Below are 17,216 nucleotides of genomic sequence, written 5' to 3'. Positions count from 1 at the left end.
AAGAAGTCATGGACATCATATATTAGTAAAAGTTTATAACTTTAAGGGGGTAAGTTATGTAGGCCTTAGATGTTACTGGAAAAAGGAAAAATATAAAAGAAAAATTAATTACATCTGCTTGACTCACCGTGTACATCTGAGCTTTGACATTTTGCAAATTAAAAGGTTTAATGTTCTCTTTCTTAACAAAATAAGGCGAAGTGGAGAGGGAGGCTCTTCAGGACCAAAGACTCAGTTCCAGGTGGGAGCACAGCAGTGAGAGATGTGTTCCCAAGCAGAGGCTGTCAAAGTTTGTGCCGCAAGACCTGCAGTGGATTTTGCCTAATTGTTTTTTTCCCCCAATCAACAGGAATTTTGTTTAAGCCCTTTCCCAGAGTTCTTCACGTATATGAAAAGCAGCTTCTCCTGAACCTCTATAAGTTCTCAATATTGTTCCTCTCCTTCTCTTGGCTTCTCACTCTGCCAGGCTCCAAGAAGAGCTGCCCAGAGAAACCTCCCTTACTTGCCCTGGAGTTGAGTTTCTGAGATGTAAAGCATTGCCCGTCCACCTATTTTCTCCTCTGCTTTTATTTCTCTTTGGATTTTTTAATCAAGATGGAGGGGAAATTGCACAGTGCTGGTTTAGCACTTTTATTTATTGTAGTGTGGTGTGCTTGCTCGAGGTGTGCTGCTTTCAGCCAAGTTTTTCAACTATTCCCACATTGCTCTGCCTGTGGGAAGCAGCAGCACTGACAGACAACATCAGCTACCTGGGAAAGCCAAACCTTGCCACACTTCACCCTCCCTCACACCACAGATGCCAGTAATATTTAGGTGACATGAAGAGTAGGAATAGTCCACAGCAATCCTACAGCACTGGATTTTTAGGACTCAGAGGTTCAGAAACACTTACGAGGAGATTTGCCTTCCTAAGCCAGCGAGTGTTCTGGGTCTCCAGACAAAATTCTAACCAACAGTGTGGCAACCCTCGCCAGGGTGTTACATCCTCCCCACTGCCCATGGTGCCACCATGGGTATCATGCAGATTAGCTTATATAGGATCCAAGAAGGCAGAGAACAAGGGGAGAAAAACAGGATTAGAAGAGGAAAAAATGCAAAAGGGTCTTACGATTTCGAGAAAAATCTTTTAAAGTCTTTATCTGTAACAGGATTTTTTTTTTCCTTAATCCAAACTCTGCTAGCCTGCGGTTTGATTAAATTTTTTATTTATTTATTTAAAGTCTCACACCTAGAATATGCAATTCCTTCTCTGTATTTTTAAGTGGTTCAGATATTTTTAAACAATTTCCTTTTCCAGAGGGCTCAGACTGGAATTTGTGAATTGGATGCCCATGCTTCACCTACTGAAGACTTCAGGTCTTGATTGTGAACCAAAATATTTTAAAACAAAGCTAAGGGAAGTCTTTATTTTTAAAGGAAGGAGTTACAGATACCCTTCTGGGGAGCTAGTCCAATTGATAAGGCTTTGATCCCTATGGCAGCAGGAAAATGCTCATGTGCAGCAGCCTTTGGCAGCCTGCTGGACCTTCTGTAGTTGACAATTTAGAGAAGACATTTCCTCCTCGCTAACTACAGCCAATATACACTCAGTCTCTGTCTTTTAAAAACTCTTGGACCTGTTTCTTGTTGCTGCTCATTGGCTACTGGGCCTCCTTTTCAAGGGAAAAGCCAAGGGTGAAAGCTGTGGAAGCATATGGGTTTCCATTCAGTTTGATCCATCTCAAGAGAGGACACCCTTGTCCTTATGGACATCCAAGGCAAACAGTTGGCAGCTTGGCTGGTACTTTCAAACTAAGTAAGTGTGACACCATATCTTGATTCTTCTTAACAGAACTTCTGGGGCAGTCAGACGAAGAAGACCCATCTTTCACTGACCAATCTCCAGAGCAGGGAGGAGGGTGCAACCTGCCTGCTCCTGGCCCTGCCGACACACCACCAGTGCAGAGCTGCTCCGGCAGGTGAGTTCTGAATAGTTTTGAAATGTATGTTTGATATTCTGAACCTTCCTGGCAACTGCAGTTGTTGTCTGCATCACGACTGCAAACACAATAAAATATTAAGACCTTAAGGAGGAACTAAGAAAAACCTGGAAGCCCAAAGGACACGGCACAGGCACAAAGAAATCTCCAGAAATAGACAGTTTGCAAGCTTTTAACACACACTAGCACAACCATTTTCCAATTAAATTATTTGGGCAAAGGCAGCCTTGCTTGTTGAATATGGAGAAAAGTGAAATACAGCAATGGAAATGCAGCAAATTAACAGTTGCAGGTGGTGAACAGAACTTTTAAAAACCTGACATGATCTTTGCAGATTTCTGTAAGCACATCTCTAGCCTGTGATCAAAACCCCTGGGAAGATCTTTTGAGAGTGCCCTTGTTCTGAAGTTGATTCGAACTTAGCTGTGAGAGAAACAACAGCTCTGATGACTGGGGTTTTTTTTCCAATGCTTTCATTGCACACCACCTTGCAAGGGGCAGGAAATTAGAAAGAAATAGCTCTTCTGCGAAGATTCAAAAAGCATTTGTTTCTCTTATTTTTCTTCATGCATTCTTGGTAAAAAAAGAAAAAAACCAGTTATTTGTTCCCATTGAGTATATATAGTATATAGACTTATTTTTATTTTCTATGCCTACTGCATGTAGGAATGTTTTTAGTAAATCTGATGTGAGTATGCCATTGAACTTCCACATTGCATTCATCCCAGCCATTTGTACATAACTGTGCTGAACACGCTGTTCATGTGGGCAAAACACGCATTTCCTTCTCTTTCTGGAAATCTGTATGTTAACTAGTTTTCTGTCTCCCTCACATGGGCACATTGAGCTTTTCCAGTATTCAGGGTTATATCCATTTTGCCAGCTGCACATCATGAGTGAAGTATTTCTTTTATACATTGCCTACAACTTTCAGGACACGGGGCACGCTCTAAAGCTTTCAGAGCTATCTAATGGGTTCGGAGGTGGGGCCTACCTTTAAAAGTACAGTGCACAGTTATTCCTTCTTAACTTTTGGGATGAAGGTACCACCATACTGACATGGGCAAACAATATAGACGGTCTCCATGCTGCAGACTGCATTGTCTCCGGAGGGCTCTCCAAGCGCTCTAAGAAAAGGAGCTCCTTTAGCAGCGCACCAGAGCAGAGACTAATCCCAACACGCCTCTGATCCCAAGGTATAAACACGCTATCCTCCCTCCCTTCAGCTCACCTTTTCCCTTTCAGAGGTTGCTATGACTCACACATCTCTGGCAGTCCCACGTCTGCCTTCGTCAGGCATCTCGGGAGAGAGACTGAGAGTTCAACTTTGCTCCGACTCCTGGGCTCCCCACCTGACCACGTTTGCCTGCACCTACCCAGGTGGGTCACCATAAGCTGCTGAGCCTCAGGAGTGGTTCCTTGCAATCGCCAGAGCTGCATGAACAGCTGGGATTTCCCAAGGCCTTTGGTTGCAGAGCATAAAGCAAGCTCCCACCCGTGCACCAGCTCCTCCGCCTGCGGACACCTGGAGATGCTGCTGACCTCCGCCGGGAGAGGCCGGAGATTTTGATTGCCACTTGCAATGCTATGAAAGAAAACTTCTCACGGCTCTCCTGGCTGGCCACAGCTGCTTGAAGCCTGCCAAAAAGAATTTAGGTTTCGAAGGCACTCCCTGTGACAACACCAACCATCTGGGAAGGTCACCTGCTGAGGCACAGGTGACTCCAACAGCTTCTTCCCTGTGCTTAAAGAAAGCCACAGATGGTTGCAAGCACCCAACTGTGGCTTGGTTTGCCTCCAGTTTCACAGAGTTGCTCTTCTACAACACGTCTGCTGCCAAGTCTGCATCAGACTTCTTCATGTGAAGAAATCTCTATAAAGAAAGGAAGTTTTAGTTTTGGGACCCTACATAAATAGGGCTGTTCTCTGTTTTGCGGTCATTGTAGTGTTTAATCTCTCTGTTCAAGATACTCACAGCATTACCAGAGTTTTCCAGTTTTGTAATTGGCTTCCTCTGGGTAGCAGTGGTTCTTTAAGTTCCTGTAAGACACCACACCAGGACTTTGCTGGTGTTCAGCGAGAGAATCCAATGGCTGTTCTTTCTTCTTTCAGAGTCTTTGAAAGCTGGTACATCTTTGTACCAGCTAGTCACACCAATTACTACATTACTGCATTTCTAACACAACCACCCCTCTCAGTCCCAGATGCAGTCCCAGATCTGTATTTCACTCAACTTCCTGGAGGCTCATCTCCAGCACATACTTCTTTCTTTCTTGTATTTCATCTTTTGGGACAGCTGAGGCATATCTCATGAGTTACACCTAGGCAGAAGTCACAAGCAAGGGCCCTGTGAAGACTAGCAGAAGACACTTATGTTCCACTTGCTTAATAAATCTTGTTTCTGATGCCCTTCAGGGCATTTAACATCTGCATATGTGTAACTGGAGCCCAGTTTTCAGGCTGTGTGATTAAAAAATCACTTCAACTAACTCTTCACATCATCATCTCCTTTAGTTAACCAGGAAAGCCATAGTCCGGGATGAAGACAGGGACAGCAAACAGATGGAAAAGGCTGGAAACAAAATAATCATTTATAAAACAATCTCAAGGATTTATTTCTTTGAGAACTTATTCTTGATTTAACTCCATGATGTTTTATGGAAGCAGCAATCGTGTTGCTGCCAGTGGAGAGCTGTAGTTAACTTTCTGAGCCAGACACACACACACAAAGTTATGGGCAGCAAAGATTTCGGAACAACTTTCCAGAAAGCAGCGTTTCATTTGCTGCCTGATTTCTTTCACTCTAACATAAAAAGCACAGTTAAACACCACCAACAATGCACAGTCCAGTGAATAATTTCTTAAGATAAAGATAATAAAGACCTCACCTCCAGTTTACATTTGGCATTGACCATTGCCTTCTCTCCTTCCAAGTATCAGCTATGTTTTAGCCTGGCCATTCTCGTCCTCCCATTATTCTTGTTACCTGTTCATGAAAACATTTTGATCAGCATTACCCTGCAGCAGAAGCCTGTACTTGAGGAGAGTATTTTGGATGTTTTAGTTCAGAGGACCAAGGTAGCATGCTGATCCTCTCAGCCACACAAAGGAGCTGATGACTGCCTGTGAGCTTTTTTCTGGATGAGTCAACCAGTGAGTGCCTGTGACCATGCCAGAGCTTGGCACCAGAGTCACAGAGAGCTGTGACTGTACTCACTCCTCTGCCACTGGCCTTGGTAGCTGCAGTGTGGGTTTCCTCCCCATCAGTGTGTCATTCTCTTTCCTTACCATAATGTGTTGTGGGCTTAAATATCTTGCATTTGTTGGCGGTGTCAGGATGTGCATGAGGCTGGGTTGGAGGGGTTCATAGCTCATTATCCATCTACCTAGTCCCCATCCCCCAAACCAGAACTATTCCCATTTTAATTAGGCTATTATTTTAATACAAGTGATTAAGATAGAAGGCAAAAGTGTTTATCATCACAGTGATTTTTATTGTAAAACTTTCTTGTTGATTATGTACTTAAAAATACACATATTCCTACTTCTCTACAAGGTTTTTATTTAAGCTCATGAGCATGTCTGTATATTTTGAATCTGTAGCATCACTGAACAAACCTCAGGAAGCATTAACAGCATCTTTTGGATCTGTGTATGTTGGCTATTAAATCAGCATAGAGGGAGGGAATTAGAGTTATCCCCCAGCATCCCCTTTTGTGTGCCACATAAAAAATGACATTAAATGAATTTCTTATTCCTACTTGACTGCTCTGTGCAATTAAAGGAAGCGTTCATCACCGTTATGGCACTTCTGTTTGTTCTTCCACCTTTTTCAAAATCTTCTTTAACCAGGAAGCAAACCCAGTCATAAAATAGCAGGAATATAGGCTGAGAAATAACGTCTGCCAGGTCCAGGTGTAATCCTACCAGCTGCTCTATCTGCCTGAGCAGTCTTCAGTTCCAAATTAACTGTATTAATAGGTGTGATGCAGGGATGTGGTGGTGTGGTGTGGGAAATTCATGTCAGAAGTGGGATCCAGCAGCTCAGCAGTGCTGCTCCTGCCTGGTTGCTGCAGCCTTCCTTCTCTTTCCTTCTCTTCCTTCTCTTCCTTCTCTTCCTTCTCATTCTTTGCCACTGCCAGCCCAGGAGCTTCATGTGCCTCAAGAATGCAACAGCAGGCAGATACAGATGGCTTTGTGCAAAGTTGCACTCTCGATTTCTACCTCTGTAAAACTGAGATAATACATTACCAAATTCAGAGGGGCAAATTAATCAGTCAGTGTTCATACTGCACCTTGAAAACACAAAATTAACTCTTCTTAGCTCGTAAGTGCTTGAGATACATCCAGGTGTGCTCCATGGCCTCTTGATTCTAGACAAAGGTCCTCTTGATTACATTAGATTGCTAATGTGTTAACGCATTAGCACACTTGAAGAAAGAAAAGTTTGAGAAAGCAATTTGGCTTCATCACATGAATGGTGTGTATACTTAATGAAAATTTTTCCAGCATTCACAAAACAAAGAAAAATCAATAAAATGTCTGCCAACTGTTCCACTGAAAACATTTTATAATCTATAGCACCGGGAATCCCAAGCCAAGATAAACCAGCGCTGCTGACAGAAAATACTGACAATTATTTTACATTGATTCAACTTGGCCCAGCCCAGACTGACCTTGTTTATTCATCTCAGTCTCTTAATTCATATTAACTTGGCATCAAAATGGGGCATGTGGCATGTGGGCTGAAGACCCATTTCTGTATCTTAGATAAATGTAGTGCGTTGAGTACTTCCAGTGCCTTGAGCTCTTAGGTAGATTTATATGCATTAGACAGAACTGGTTAAGTTCCTTTTATCCCCGCTGGGCTTTTCATGTCTGTTGACTGTAAAACTAGAAGCTCAGTAGAGGCAACATCTTCTTCTAAGCCTTCGGATATACATGAAATCCTCCCAGTACTGGTCAATTTTAAAGACACATCCAAAGAGGATGGAGGGTTTTAAGCTCTTTTAAAATATAAAAATAGAAGAGGTTATGGCAATTTGGCAGCCAAAAAAGCAATTTGCGGGTCTCGGCAGAATCCGAGGCCGTGTGTAAGAAAGCTGATCAAGACACTACGCAGGAGATAATGGGGTCGAAGAGCACAAGAATCCCCCTGCTTTTGCAACCAGCATAATCTGGTCTCCAATGAAGTTTCTTAGTTTCTTATACTGAACCAATAAAGCTTAGTGTGATGGGAGAGTTGCATTACTGCAGCTTAAAAATGTCTCGAGAAAGCTGGTGAGGAGAGGTGCTTTTAGTTGCTTTACATATACCCAGCTGCTTGCATAGCTGTTGCCTGACTGGTAGTGGGAAGACAAACGCACAGGCAAAATCTGAGTTTTTCTTTAATTATTTATGTTGTCATCAGTTATAAAGGGCTTTTTACGCCTGGAATGTATTGTTTGTATTATCAAAGCTGAGTGAGATCTCACACTGTGGCAGTGAAGAAATTGGGTGCTGCACAAAAGCGTTCCCATTTTTATTCTCACAGCTACACTGCTGTCATACTTGAAAGCCACCCTTGAGTAAAACACTGCTTAAGTCATGACTACATCCACAGAGGAGGAAAAGCTACCCAAATGATGAGAATCCTCCCAAAAGAGTTCCCAGTTGGCCTGGCATTGGGTGTTTAGTTTATTTTCTCTACTTGACTCAGCCGTGATGAAGGCGATGCTCCCTTGGACTTCATCAAGCACTTGGCAGGTTGTGGATGGCAGGACAAGTGGCGAGTCAGCAAGCTGAGATGGCACAACATGGCCTCCAGGTTTCCAGTTCCACTGCACTGGGAATGGTTTGCCTTTCCACAAGCCTGTGTAAGCAGAGATTAATGATGAGTGAAGAAACCAAGACTAGCAAAAACAAAAAAAAAAAAACCAAACAAAACCAAACCAAACCAACCAAAAAAAAAACCAAAAAAAAGAAGAAAACAAATCCATCTGCATTTTCCATAACACATAGCTGGTGCTTTCCTTCCTGCACCTCCTTCACAACTTGGATTTCGGTGATGAAAGGGCTGTAGGGACAAAAAATACAGAAAATCAGTGCTGTATTTTGGGTCTGATATCTTCCTCTCCTGGCATCTGCCCAACTTCCTCCATGCAGGGCTGCCAACAGTGCCTGGTGCCTGCAATGTGTGTTGAACATCCCCAGCCTGTCCTGCTTAACAGAAGTGTAATTGCTCCAAAAAACACCAGCTTTATACCTCATCTTTGAATGACAGGACAGTGGTGGAGCAACTGCATGGCCAAAGGAGTGATCCTAGTGACGTTCAGTCAACAAACCTAATGGCACCTGATAGAAAAGAGCTGCTGTTTGTAACCAGGAAATTACACAGACTGCTGTATACTTGAAAAGATAGAAAACAAACAAAACAGCCTTCGTCTGCTCTGCAGTGTTTCCCTCTATCACTTCTGTTTTGTTTTTCAAGACCCACCAGCCACAGACAGGCAGAGGGCACTGAGCCTGGAGCGGATGGCCACACCACCTCCCTGATCAGGAAGACCTTCTCTAGAAGCCAGGAAGGTAAGCGAGTGAGTCTCTTTCAAATATGCGCAAGGGGATGAGGCTAGAAATATTGGTAATTCACATCTTGAAAATTCATTTGGGTCCAGGAGGAAAAACAAGGCAGTGGCATTGCAGCATGAGCTTGGTTTGTGTATTCCTGGCAGGGGGAGGCAGGAGGACTCAGCCCTGGCTCATGGAAGGTAGAATAAGTTAACCAATCACCTGAATCTCCTTATCTTGAAGCAGTATCCGTGATTTAACAAAAACAGGCAGGGTTTGTTACTCTCAGCCGTCGTGGCTCTGTTAGTCTGTGCAGGAGCCAGCAGCAGCAGAGCCTCCCCACTTCCATGGCTTGGGAAGGAGCAGCGCACGTGGCTTCTGCGGGGCTCTGGAGGAGGCAAAGGGGCTGCCTTTCTTCGACAGCGCCTGGTATCCCCATCACAGCAGAGCCCAGGGAGTGCAGCAGTTCAGCAGAGGAGCAGTCCAGCATGAGAAGGTCATGGTTAAAGAGCTATCCCGTGAAGGCAGCCAGGCAGGGATAGGTCAGTGTTTGCACAAGGGGTGAGACGAGGATTTTTATCTCCTGCCCTGTCCGGGTGTCCCATTGCTGTACTGACAGGTGGGTAGGAATGGAGCCAGTCTCCAGGCACAGGGGGGTGAGGTGATTCCTACAGCCACAGCTGAAGGAGATAGTTTCATGGAATCATAGAATAGGCTGAGTTGGAAGGCACCCATCAGGATCATCGAGTCCAGCTCCTGGTCCTGTGCAGGACAAGCCAGTTATGGATACACTTCCACCTTGCAGTGAAGCCGAACTAGCAGCTTGCCACCATCTCAATGGGACAGTCCTGCTGCCCCCTCGCCACCTTCTTCTCCCCACATTCCCGGGACCACACAGGGAGCTGACAGCACATTAACCCAACCCAAAAAAAGTTGTTAGTTTTCTTTCCCATGGGCTTTTGTCCATCCCATGAACTGACCTGCCCTGTGTGGGGATTAGAAGGCACCACAGACAGCACCAAGCGAGGGGCAGAAGGACACTGCCTGCAGCAGGACTTCTTTTTGATGTTGGCAGCTGTTAATTCGGCTCAAGCTGTAACATGAAGCCTCATCCTGAAGCAGCTCCTGCAGCAACCTGGCAGCACGCAGACTGCAAAGCCTTCCCAAGACAGGAGGAGAGCACTCAGGCAGGCAGCCCCTGCCAAGCCCCACCACCCCAGTGCTACCCCACTGCAGGGACAGAGGTGTCCTGCAGTCATGACTGTCCCAGGCTGCCCGTCCCAGGCTGCCCATCCCAGTCCTGCAACAGCTCTCCACCGTGCTGGGACTACGTGGGATCCCTGATCTGCTGCTGGCCTTGCATCTCCACACTGCCTCATCCACAAAAATCATGGTTGCTTTAACTTGTTGTGGTGTTTGAGGGAATATATGTATCCTACGTGTATAGACTTGTATAAGCAAGTATTGTAATTCATCCATTGAATAACATGATATAAAATAGCTTTGTTTTATCAAAAAAGTGAAAGTTACGTAATACTTCTATTTGTTTGGGTTTTTCAGTGAGTTAAATGGAATGTAAATAACATGGTGGGTGTTTTTGTTGTGTTTTGTTTGTTTGTTTTTTTAAGGAAATACGAGAGCCATTCCTTCAGAGCAGGTAACCCATTTCTGATTTATTATTTTATTTCTGCTTATTATTATTTACTCTATTTTGAAGCTTCCTGAAACTCCCCAAGCCTGTCCCTGCAAGCTGTCTGCCTGCAGGGCTCTTGCTGGAATTGGTAGAAGTGCTCCTGTACGGTTCTGCTAGAGTAGGGCTTCACCTGCTGCTTTGTATGGAGCACAGCACATAAAAGTCTCGTCCTCCATCCACGTTTATCTTACATGAGCTAACCAGCGCTTGGATTGGCACTTCCAAGAGGAAGATTGCAGGGAAGAGGAGTGAGATGCTACCCTGTGGTTTCATTATAACTCTGAACTGATTTAACTGCGAGGTGCTGCAAATAGAGGTGGTCCATCCCTTCCCACACTGCCAGCCTCCAGGCCTGTGTTCTCCTCCCTCTCCCACACGGGCTCCCACGCTTCCAGCCTGCAGGAAACTCACTGGGGAGGGAGAGAAGGAGAAGACTTCCATGTGGGCAGGGAAACACTACCCTGTCCCCCAGATCCTACATCTGCCATGGGGACATTCCCTCCCAGCCTGGTTTGGGATCCCAGGTGGTTGGGAGTCAGTGGGGTGCACATAGAGCACAGGCAGAGGGCGAGCCTCTCTCCAGAGCTGGTGAGTCAGCAGCACGCAGCACAAACGCGCTTCCTCAGTTCTACTTCTAAGGAAAAATTAAAAAAAAAAAAAAAAGTAACAAATGATAAAATAAATCTTGTGGCAGCATGGATGAAGGCACAAGAGCACCTATGTTTTAGCCTCCTCCCAATTACAATTCCTGTTTAAACTTTTATTTTTGAGGCCAAAGTATTCAGTGTTTGGCCTCAGTGCAAACAGATCATTAAAAAAAAAAAAAAAAAAAGGAAACACTTCAACCTCCCAGCAGAGCAGGATGGCACTTATTTATTTCTTTCATTACAAAACCAGCCTGTGCCAAGTAAAATTGTGCTCTAAGAGCTGTTCTACCAGTCCTGAAGCACTGAGGAAGAACACACAGCGGCCCCACCTCTGCAGCTTCCTGCAGGCCCCTGTGCATTTGCACTGGGTGGAGGATGGGCAGAGCCTGGGGACCAGGTGCCAGAGTTCACCAAGTCAGGGTCGCACTGGTGGGAAATACTCGTCTCCCAGGATCTCCCCATTGGCCTTTGAATGATTTTGGTGGCCTCAGGACACAGAGTAAAGTAAAGCACAGCAGCAGTGATGGTCTGAAGACATTGGTGGGATCCCTGGGTTTGCAGCTGAATTAGCCAGCAGTTAACTGTTCCTTCCCCGAGCTGTGTGGAAGACCTCCTTGCCTTCACATAAGCAGTTGAATTAATAAACTGAGAAGTTAATTTGAAATCTCTAACAATGAAATCCACAAGCCCAAAGATTCAGGCTATATAACAAGAGTGATGCACAGAAGAAAGTTTGCCATTACATCGTTAAGGACTTACCCAAGGGAGTGGTTAAAGCATTCTTTGGTTCCAAAAAGTTACTGCAGCTGAGTGGTCACTGTTGCTAAAAGCTGGTGGGTCAAAGTATGACCTGTGTGACCTGGGAGGAGGTGTTTTGATTTCAGCACACATTGCAGAGCTGCTTATGCACAGGAAAATGGGGCACCTCTATCCGAGCTGCTCTGGACCCAGGGAAGGGAGGCAACAGCTGTGAGCTGCAGAGGAAGATGGCTGGCAGGGTAGGGGGAGCCTGTAGTGCACACCAAGAAAAGCCATCCATGTAACACTATGCTTCTGTGAAAACGTTTCCATCAACATTTTGTCCTCGCTTTGAATGGCATCTGGAAATTCGGAAGTCTTGCAGCAGTTGGGTGCTTTCACAGGAACCAGTACCCAGCAAATCAGAGCAGATCCTTCTAGCTGGACCGACCTGTGGCTTTAGTTCAACCCATCCCAAATCCAACCCAAACCCACCATCAGCAGCTCTTCCCCTGGACACCACCAGCAGCCTGCTGCATGATGGACAGCCCATCCCCAAGGTCCCACTTTCACCCCCCTGCTTCCCCAGGCTGGCATCCCCCTGACACCACTTCCCGCATGTTGCTTCAGCAGGAGCTCGCACAATACTGGGCTTGGTGCCACCCAAGGGAAGCACACCCAAAACCCGGCCCTTCTTACACAGGCAATTCTGCAGGAAGATCTCTGCAGTTGTGAGCAGGAGGATTTGCTTTGCCCTCCTTTTCCAGTTTACTGGGGAAAGGCTGGAGCCAGAGGTGACCTATTCCAAGTGCAAATGGCCACGGAGACCTCGGCAGGGATGGATCTGACTTGGGCCTGTCTTCTGTAGGTGCATCACAGCATGTGAACTCCTCACTCGCTGCTGCTCTCAGCTATGAGGAAGCTTCTCCTCCCTGAAACTACAGAGATCGTGCAACAAACTGTTCCCAGTGACCTGCCAGAGCAACTGGCTGTCACACAGCCAAGCAGTGCTCAAGCTGTTGAACAAGATTTGTTTTCTGGAGGAAAGCATTAGAAGTGGCTCAGGGGCAAGACTGTGACTACCATGGGGGTCACCTGTGTCCCTCCAGCACTAGCACAGGTCACCTGTGTCCTGCCTGCAGCCCCTTGGTGTGAGGCTGATGGTGGGCAAGGGCTGCTGAAGTGTTCTCAGCTGGCAGTAGGACAAATGCAGACTATGTGGCTTTGCCAGACTGGTTTTGGTCTGGCCAGAGGATCCCACCACTGAGCACGAAGGTGGGGATGAAGACAGATGGTGGAGGAATGAGGATAAGCTGCAGCTTTCCTTGCCCTATGCATGGCTTGTGTGGGTATGGCTCCTCAGGCAACAAGGTTGAAGCGAATGAGAAGTGAGCGTTCCATCCACAATACTTGGAGTGGCCAGGATTTGGTGTTCATGTTCTGTCCTGTCTTCCAGGAAAGGTTGGAGGGGAGATTAGGGTGGCCTGGAGGACCGTGCTGCCTGAGACCTGGCCCAGCCTTGCTGCTCTGAGCAGGGTGGCCCCAGAGGTCCCTCCTGGTCTGCATTATTCTGGAATTTGATAGTCTTGAGCAACTGTGTAGGTTAGTGCAGAGTCTCCATTTAGCAGCCCCCCGACTTGGATCAGTGAAACCAAGGCTCCAAACACCCTGGTCGCCTACCTTGGTACAAACAAGACCCTTTGGAAAACTTTAATCTCAACTTCTCTCTTGTTCCTGGACCAGAGACTGATCTTCTACAGGGCAACTTAAGATGCTGGAGCCAATGGCTCCTTATGGCTGCCAGATGACAGTTTTAATATATTATCACTCAGCTGAATACCTATCAGCCAGAATGGTTTTGTATTATGCTATTCAAGGAAAACAAGGCATTCCCAGTGAAAAGGAGTAGTACCTACGGATCCTAGCAACAGGCATGTCCTTCCACATAGTCATTCCTGCAGCCTGGAATCAGGCAGTCTTCATCTGAATAAAACAGGTGTTTAAAATAAGTTCCCGGGGCTCCTTCATTTATTCTCTTCTCTCCCACTCTTGTCCTTTCCCACCTTCATCATGCCCTTGAGAATAATCCCAGGAGAAAAAGCATAGCCTCCTGGGAGCAATACAGCAGCGCGGGGAAGAGATTTCTCTGTATTTCCCACTCCAGGAGAGTAGAAGGATCCTCTGTTCTACCTCAGACCTGTGGAGACAGAGCAAACCACTGCCTCCATCCTGCTATCCCTGCAGGTCCGAGATGACTTAGTGGCTTTTCAATTACAGGGTGTGCCTTCCCATACCGCTCCTCCCTTCGCCTGCTGGAGCGGCACCACATCATTACTATGAAAAGCCCCACGATCTGAACTCTCCAGGGCACAAGTAGATGCTCTCCTGTCAGGATATTCATGTTTTCCTTCTCTGAAGGACTAGCAGCTCATTACCATAGAGAGCAGTGCTGCAGTGCTGGCTGCCCCTGTTCCTGGACAGCCCTCTTCCTGCACCATGAAAATCAACTCTCATCAAATTATTACGGCATCTTTTATTGCCGGGGTGATACATCAGAAAAGATGCAGGTATCAGAGGAAGGTTCCAGTCATTACCACTCTTCAGCCTTTGATTAACATTAAATACTTCTACAAGCTTCATGCCACATCACAGGCTTCCCACGCGACACCACCAGGTCTGCTTTAGTGTGACCAGAGAGGTTTGCAAATAGGATTTTTTGAAAAGCATTTTTTAAAAAAGCGAGTAGGTAGGTCTGCAGGTCTGGCTTCTTGTTCACCTCTCCCCAGACAGAGGCACAAATCACAAACCCAGGTCAGATACCCACCTGATGCACTCCAGACTCTGCACCTTGACAGAAGTAGACAGGGACCTACCCAAAGAGCCTTGAATTTTTAAATGGTCAAACACGGTGTGGGGTCTTTTTCCAGTCTGCATTTGCCTGCCCACCTACTCTCCTGATCCCCAGAGCAACCACCAGCAGAAACCCCTCCGCATAAGGCCCTGACACAGCCCAAGGAGCAAAAGAGCCACCCATTCTTTAGCTTCAGCCACTGATTCTCCTCAGGGCTTTACTGAAAAAAAAAAGCATATTTTTTGAAACCTCCAACAAGTGTTGTTTAGAGAGCAAGGAGAGCCCTCAGAAAGCTTAAAGCCACCCAAAACCCAAGGCACATACACACAGCCCCGCCATGAGGGCTGCTTCCAAGTAAGGCAGCTCATAACCTCCTTGAAGAGAGAGGTGCCTTACTAAGCACAAGTCTCAGTGGTGAAACTGTGCCTCAAGTTTCCACACTGGAATAACCTGGTGGGGTCTGGATACAAGCACTGATTCAGGTGGGACATCAGGGACACTTTCATATCATCTTCAAAACACCTCTGAGGATTTTCAAGGGGTTGTATTTTGGCAGGGCCACCTCTCACCATCTCCCTGCAAGGGAAGAGCCAAGCCATGGGCTGGAAACTCAATGTCCCTACAGAGCTTGTTTGGAGCCGTTGTACTTTTACTACTCCCTCCATCCTAGGTAGGGAGGTTGTGGAGGGAATGCTGTTTTGGAGGGAGATCTCTATCTCTGTGGTGAAGTGCACATGCCATGAGATGGAGCTGCTGCTCTGGTAAAGGTTCCTTTTGAAGCTTCAAGAGTTAGGAGATTTTTTTTTCATCATTCCTGAAGTCAAGGAGCCAGGGAGTCACTCACATGAGTCCTGCCCACCCTCACCAGTGCTCCCACAGCCTGACACAGCCCTGACAGCCACCTCCTGGAGCCAAGCCCACCCCCTCTTCCCACGCCAGACAGCATGTTTTGCCCTCTGAGACAGGACAAACACACGTTTCCCTTTGTTTCCAGCTCCACACCTAGTTTTTTTCTTTGCATCATGAAGGGCTGGCTACTCATCTGTAATTCAAAAGAAAGCAATGACTCACTAGACTACATTGCTTTCCAAGGCAAAGCATTTCATGCATTTCGCAGGCACGCTAGCCCGGGTTAGGAAATAACCTCTGCTGGTGGCACACATTCTCCCCATCGCCATGTCCTCTGGCCCACAGGGCTGGGGCTTCCACCCTGCACAGGCACCGAGTGCAGGACAGGGATTTGTGCTGAAATCATGCATTTGCATTGTGTCAGGAATGCAAAATGCCATCCCCACTTTAAAACCTGGCTGGCCACACGCTGGCATTAACCCAGCCTTGTGCTGTTCACAGTATGTTTTAATTAAAAGGTAACAAAAACCTAAAGTTTCGCTTTTGCCAATAAGCTTCCAAGCACCAGGTGAGGGGTCTCAAAGGCAGGTGGAGACTCAAGTGCCAGCTCCTCACATCCCTGGGGACACCATGCACGGTCCCTGGAGCTGCAGCCCCTGGTTTTCCCAGGAACAGCAGGGGCAGGGCATCTGTTTAAAAACAGATGGGAAGTGCCTTACCTTGAATGACAAGCCAGTCTTCACCATTTTGGGGCTACATCCTTCATTCCCAGGCCAAACTGGGGCAGTGTCTGCAATTGTCTCTTCTCCCTGGCTTGGGGTGGTATTTTGATACCTGTGTTTCCATCCCCCAGTGCCTCTCCCTGCAGCCTGCCTGATCCTGCTTGTCTTTCCCCCGCAGGAGACTGGAGACAGCGGGTCTCTCCAGATTGTGCACTTTGGGCTGGTGTGACTGAGCTGCCAAAGTAAAGAAGAGGAAACCTCACCGAGGTGGTGAAGTTCACGGGAAGTCCTTTGGCAAATTTGCAACCGGCCCTGGATCTGACCACTGGCAGATGACAAAACACCAAGCTTAGAAAATATCCTGCCCTTAAGACCTCCAAATTATTTCTGAGTTCACATGGACATGTCCATGCACAAAGTGCCCTGTGTTTGCTTGTGGAGGGAAATTTGGTGACATTTTCATCAGAGATGTCAAAAAAGCAAGTAATTGCAGATCCCCATTTACTGTACAAACTCAATGGTGAAAAATTTTGTGGGGTTTCTTGGATGAATCCATAAGCTTTTCAGGAGAAAGTCTGTAATTCTCTATGCATTATATGTTTTTACAATCTTCACTTGGAAGCAGATTTGAATTTCCGCTTAAGGCTCTGAAAACCGTCTTTTGAGATACCAGCAGATAAGATCTTCACTCAGGATACCTCTGTGAAAGAGCAGCCTTTCACAGTCGGCAGCATTTTTCAAAGAATGCTCTCCATTTTCATATCTAGATATATCATCTTAGTTGAATAACCATTATTTTGCCTTGAAAAAAGATGCGGAGCCTCTTAAGCATCATTCCACTTGTGTCCAGATTTTAATCTGCCTCCTCTAACCACAGAGAGAAAATGCACTGAGAAGGGAACGTAACCTGTGCCAGCCCTCTCTCTTTTTTTTTCTGGCAGTGAAGAGGGGCGAGCATAATCGCGGGTCCTTTCTCCCTCCACCTGATGGAGCGCAGAGTGTATGGACATGGATATTCTGTACTCTGTCATTGGCAAAAAGTGTGGGTCAAGCTTGAATTTTTTGGGGAGCACTGGGTGGTTGAAACCCAAAGCCAGTAAGCTTCTTGAAGTTGGTTTTATGTGGTGAACAAATCTGTATGATGGACTGAAAATGAAAGCACAATGTAAAAAAAAAAAAAAACAAAACCCA

The 17,216-nt window shown here is 46.3% G+C and overlaps 1 protein-coding gene across 14 annotated transcripts in view; it reads left to right on the top strand.

Annotated features, from left to right (window-relative positions):
- The window catches only part of WDPCP (WD repeat containing planar cell polarity effector), a 148,848-nt gene extending 131,632 nt beyond the window's left edge, over nucleotides 1-17,216 (top strand). For 7 of the 14 annotated variants that reach the window (XM_032103525.1, XM_032103522.1, XM_032103518.1 and 4 more), the window contains 4 exons: nucleotides 1,832-1,958; nucleotides 8,449-8,543; nucleotides 10,154-10,182; nucleotides 16,204-17,216. In XM_032103525.1, the coding sequence (XP_031959416.1) occupies nucleotides 1,832-1,958; nucleotides 8,449-8,543; nucleotides 10,154-10,182; nucleotides 16,204-16,254 (302 nt within the window). In that variant the 3' untranslated portion in view covers nucleotides 16,255-17,216. The other 7 variants (XM_032103531.1, XM_032103523.1, XM_032103530.1 and 4 more) reach the window with 5 other exon arrangements.

This window comes from Corvus moneduloides, chromosome 3, assembly GCF_009650955.1.
Source record: "Corvus moneduloides isolate bCorMon1 chromosome 3, bCorMon1.pri, whole genome shotgun sequence".
Taxonomy (NCBI): Eukaryota; Metazoa; Chordata; class Aves; order Passeriformes; family Corvidae; genus Corvus; species Corvus moneduloides.
Note: the sequence above shows the minus strand (reverse complement) of the source record. Positions and strands in the feature narration are given on the sequence as shown.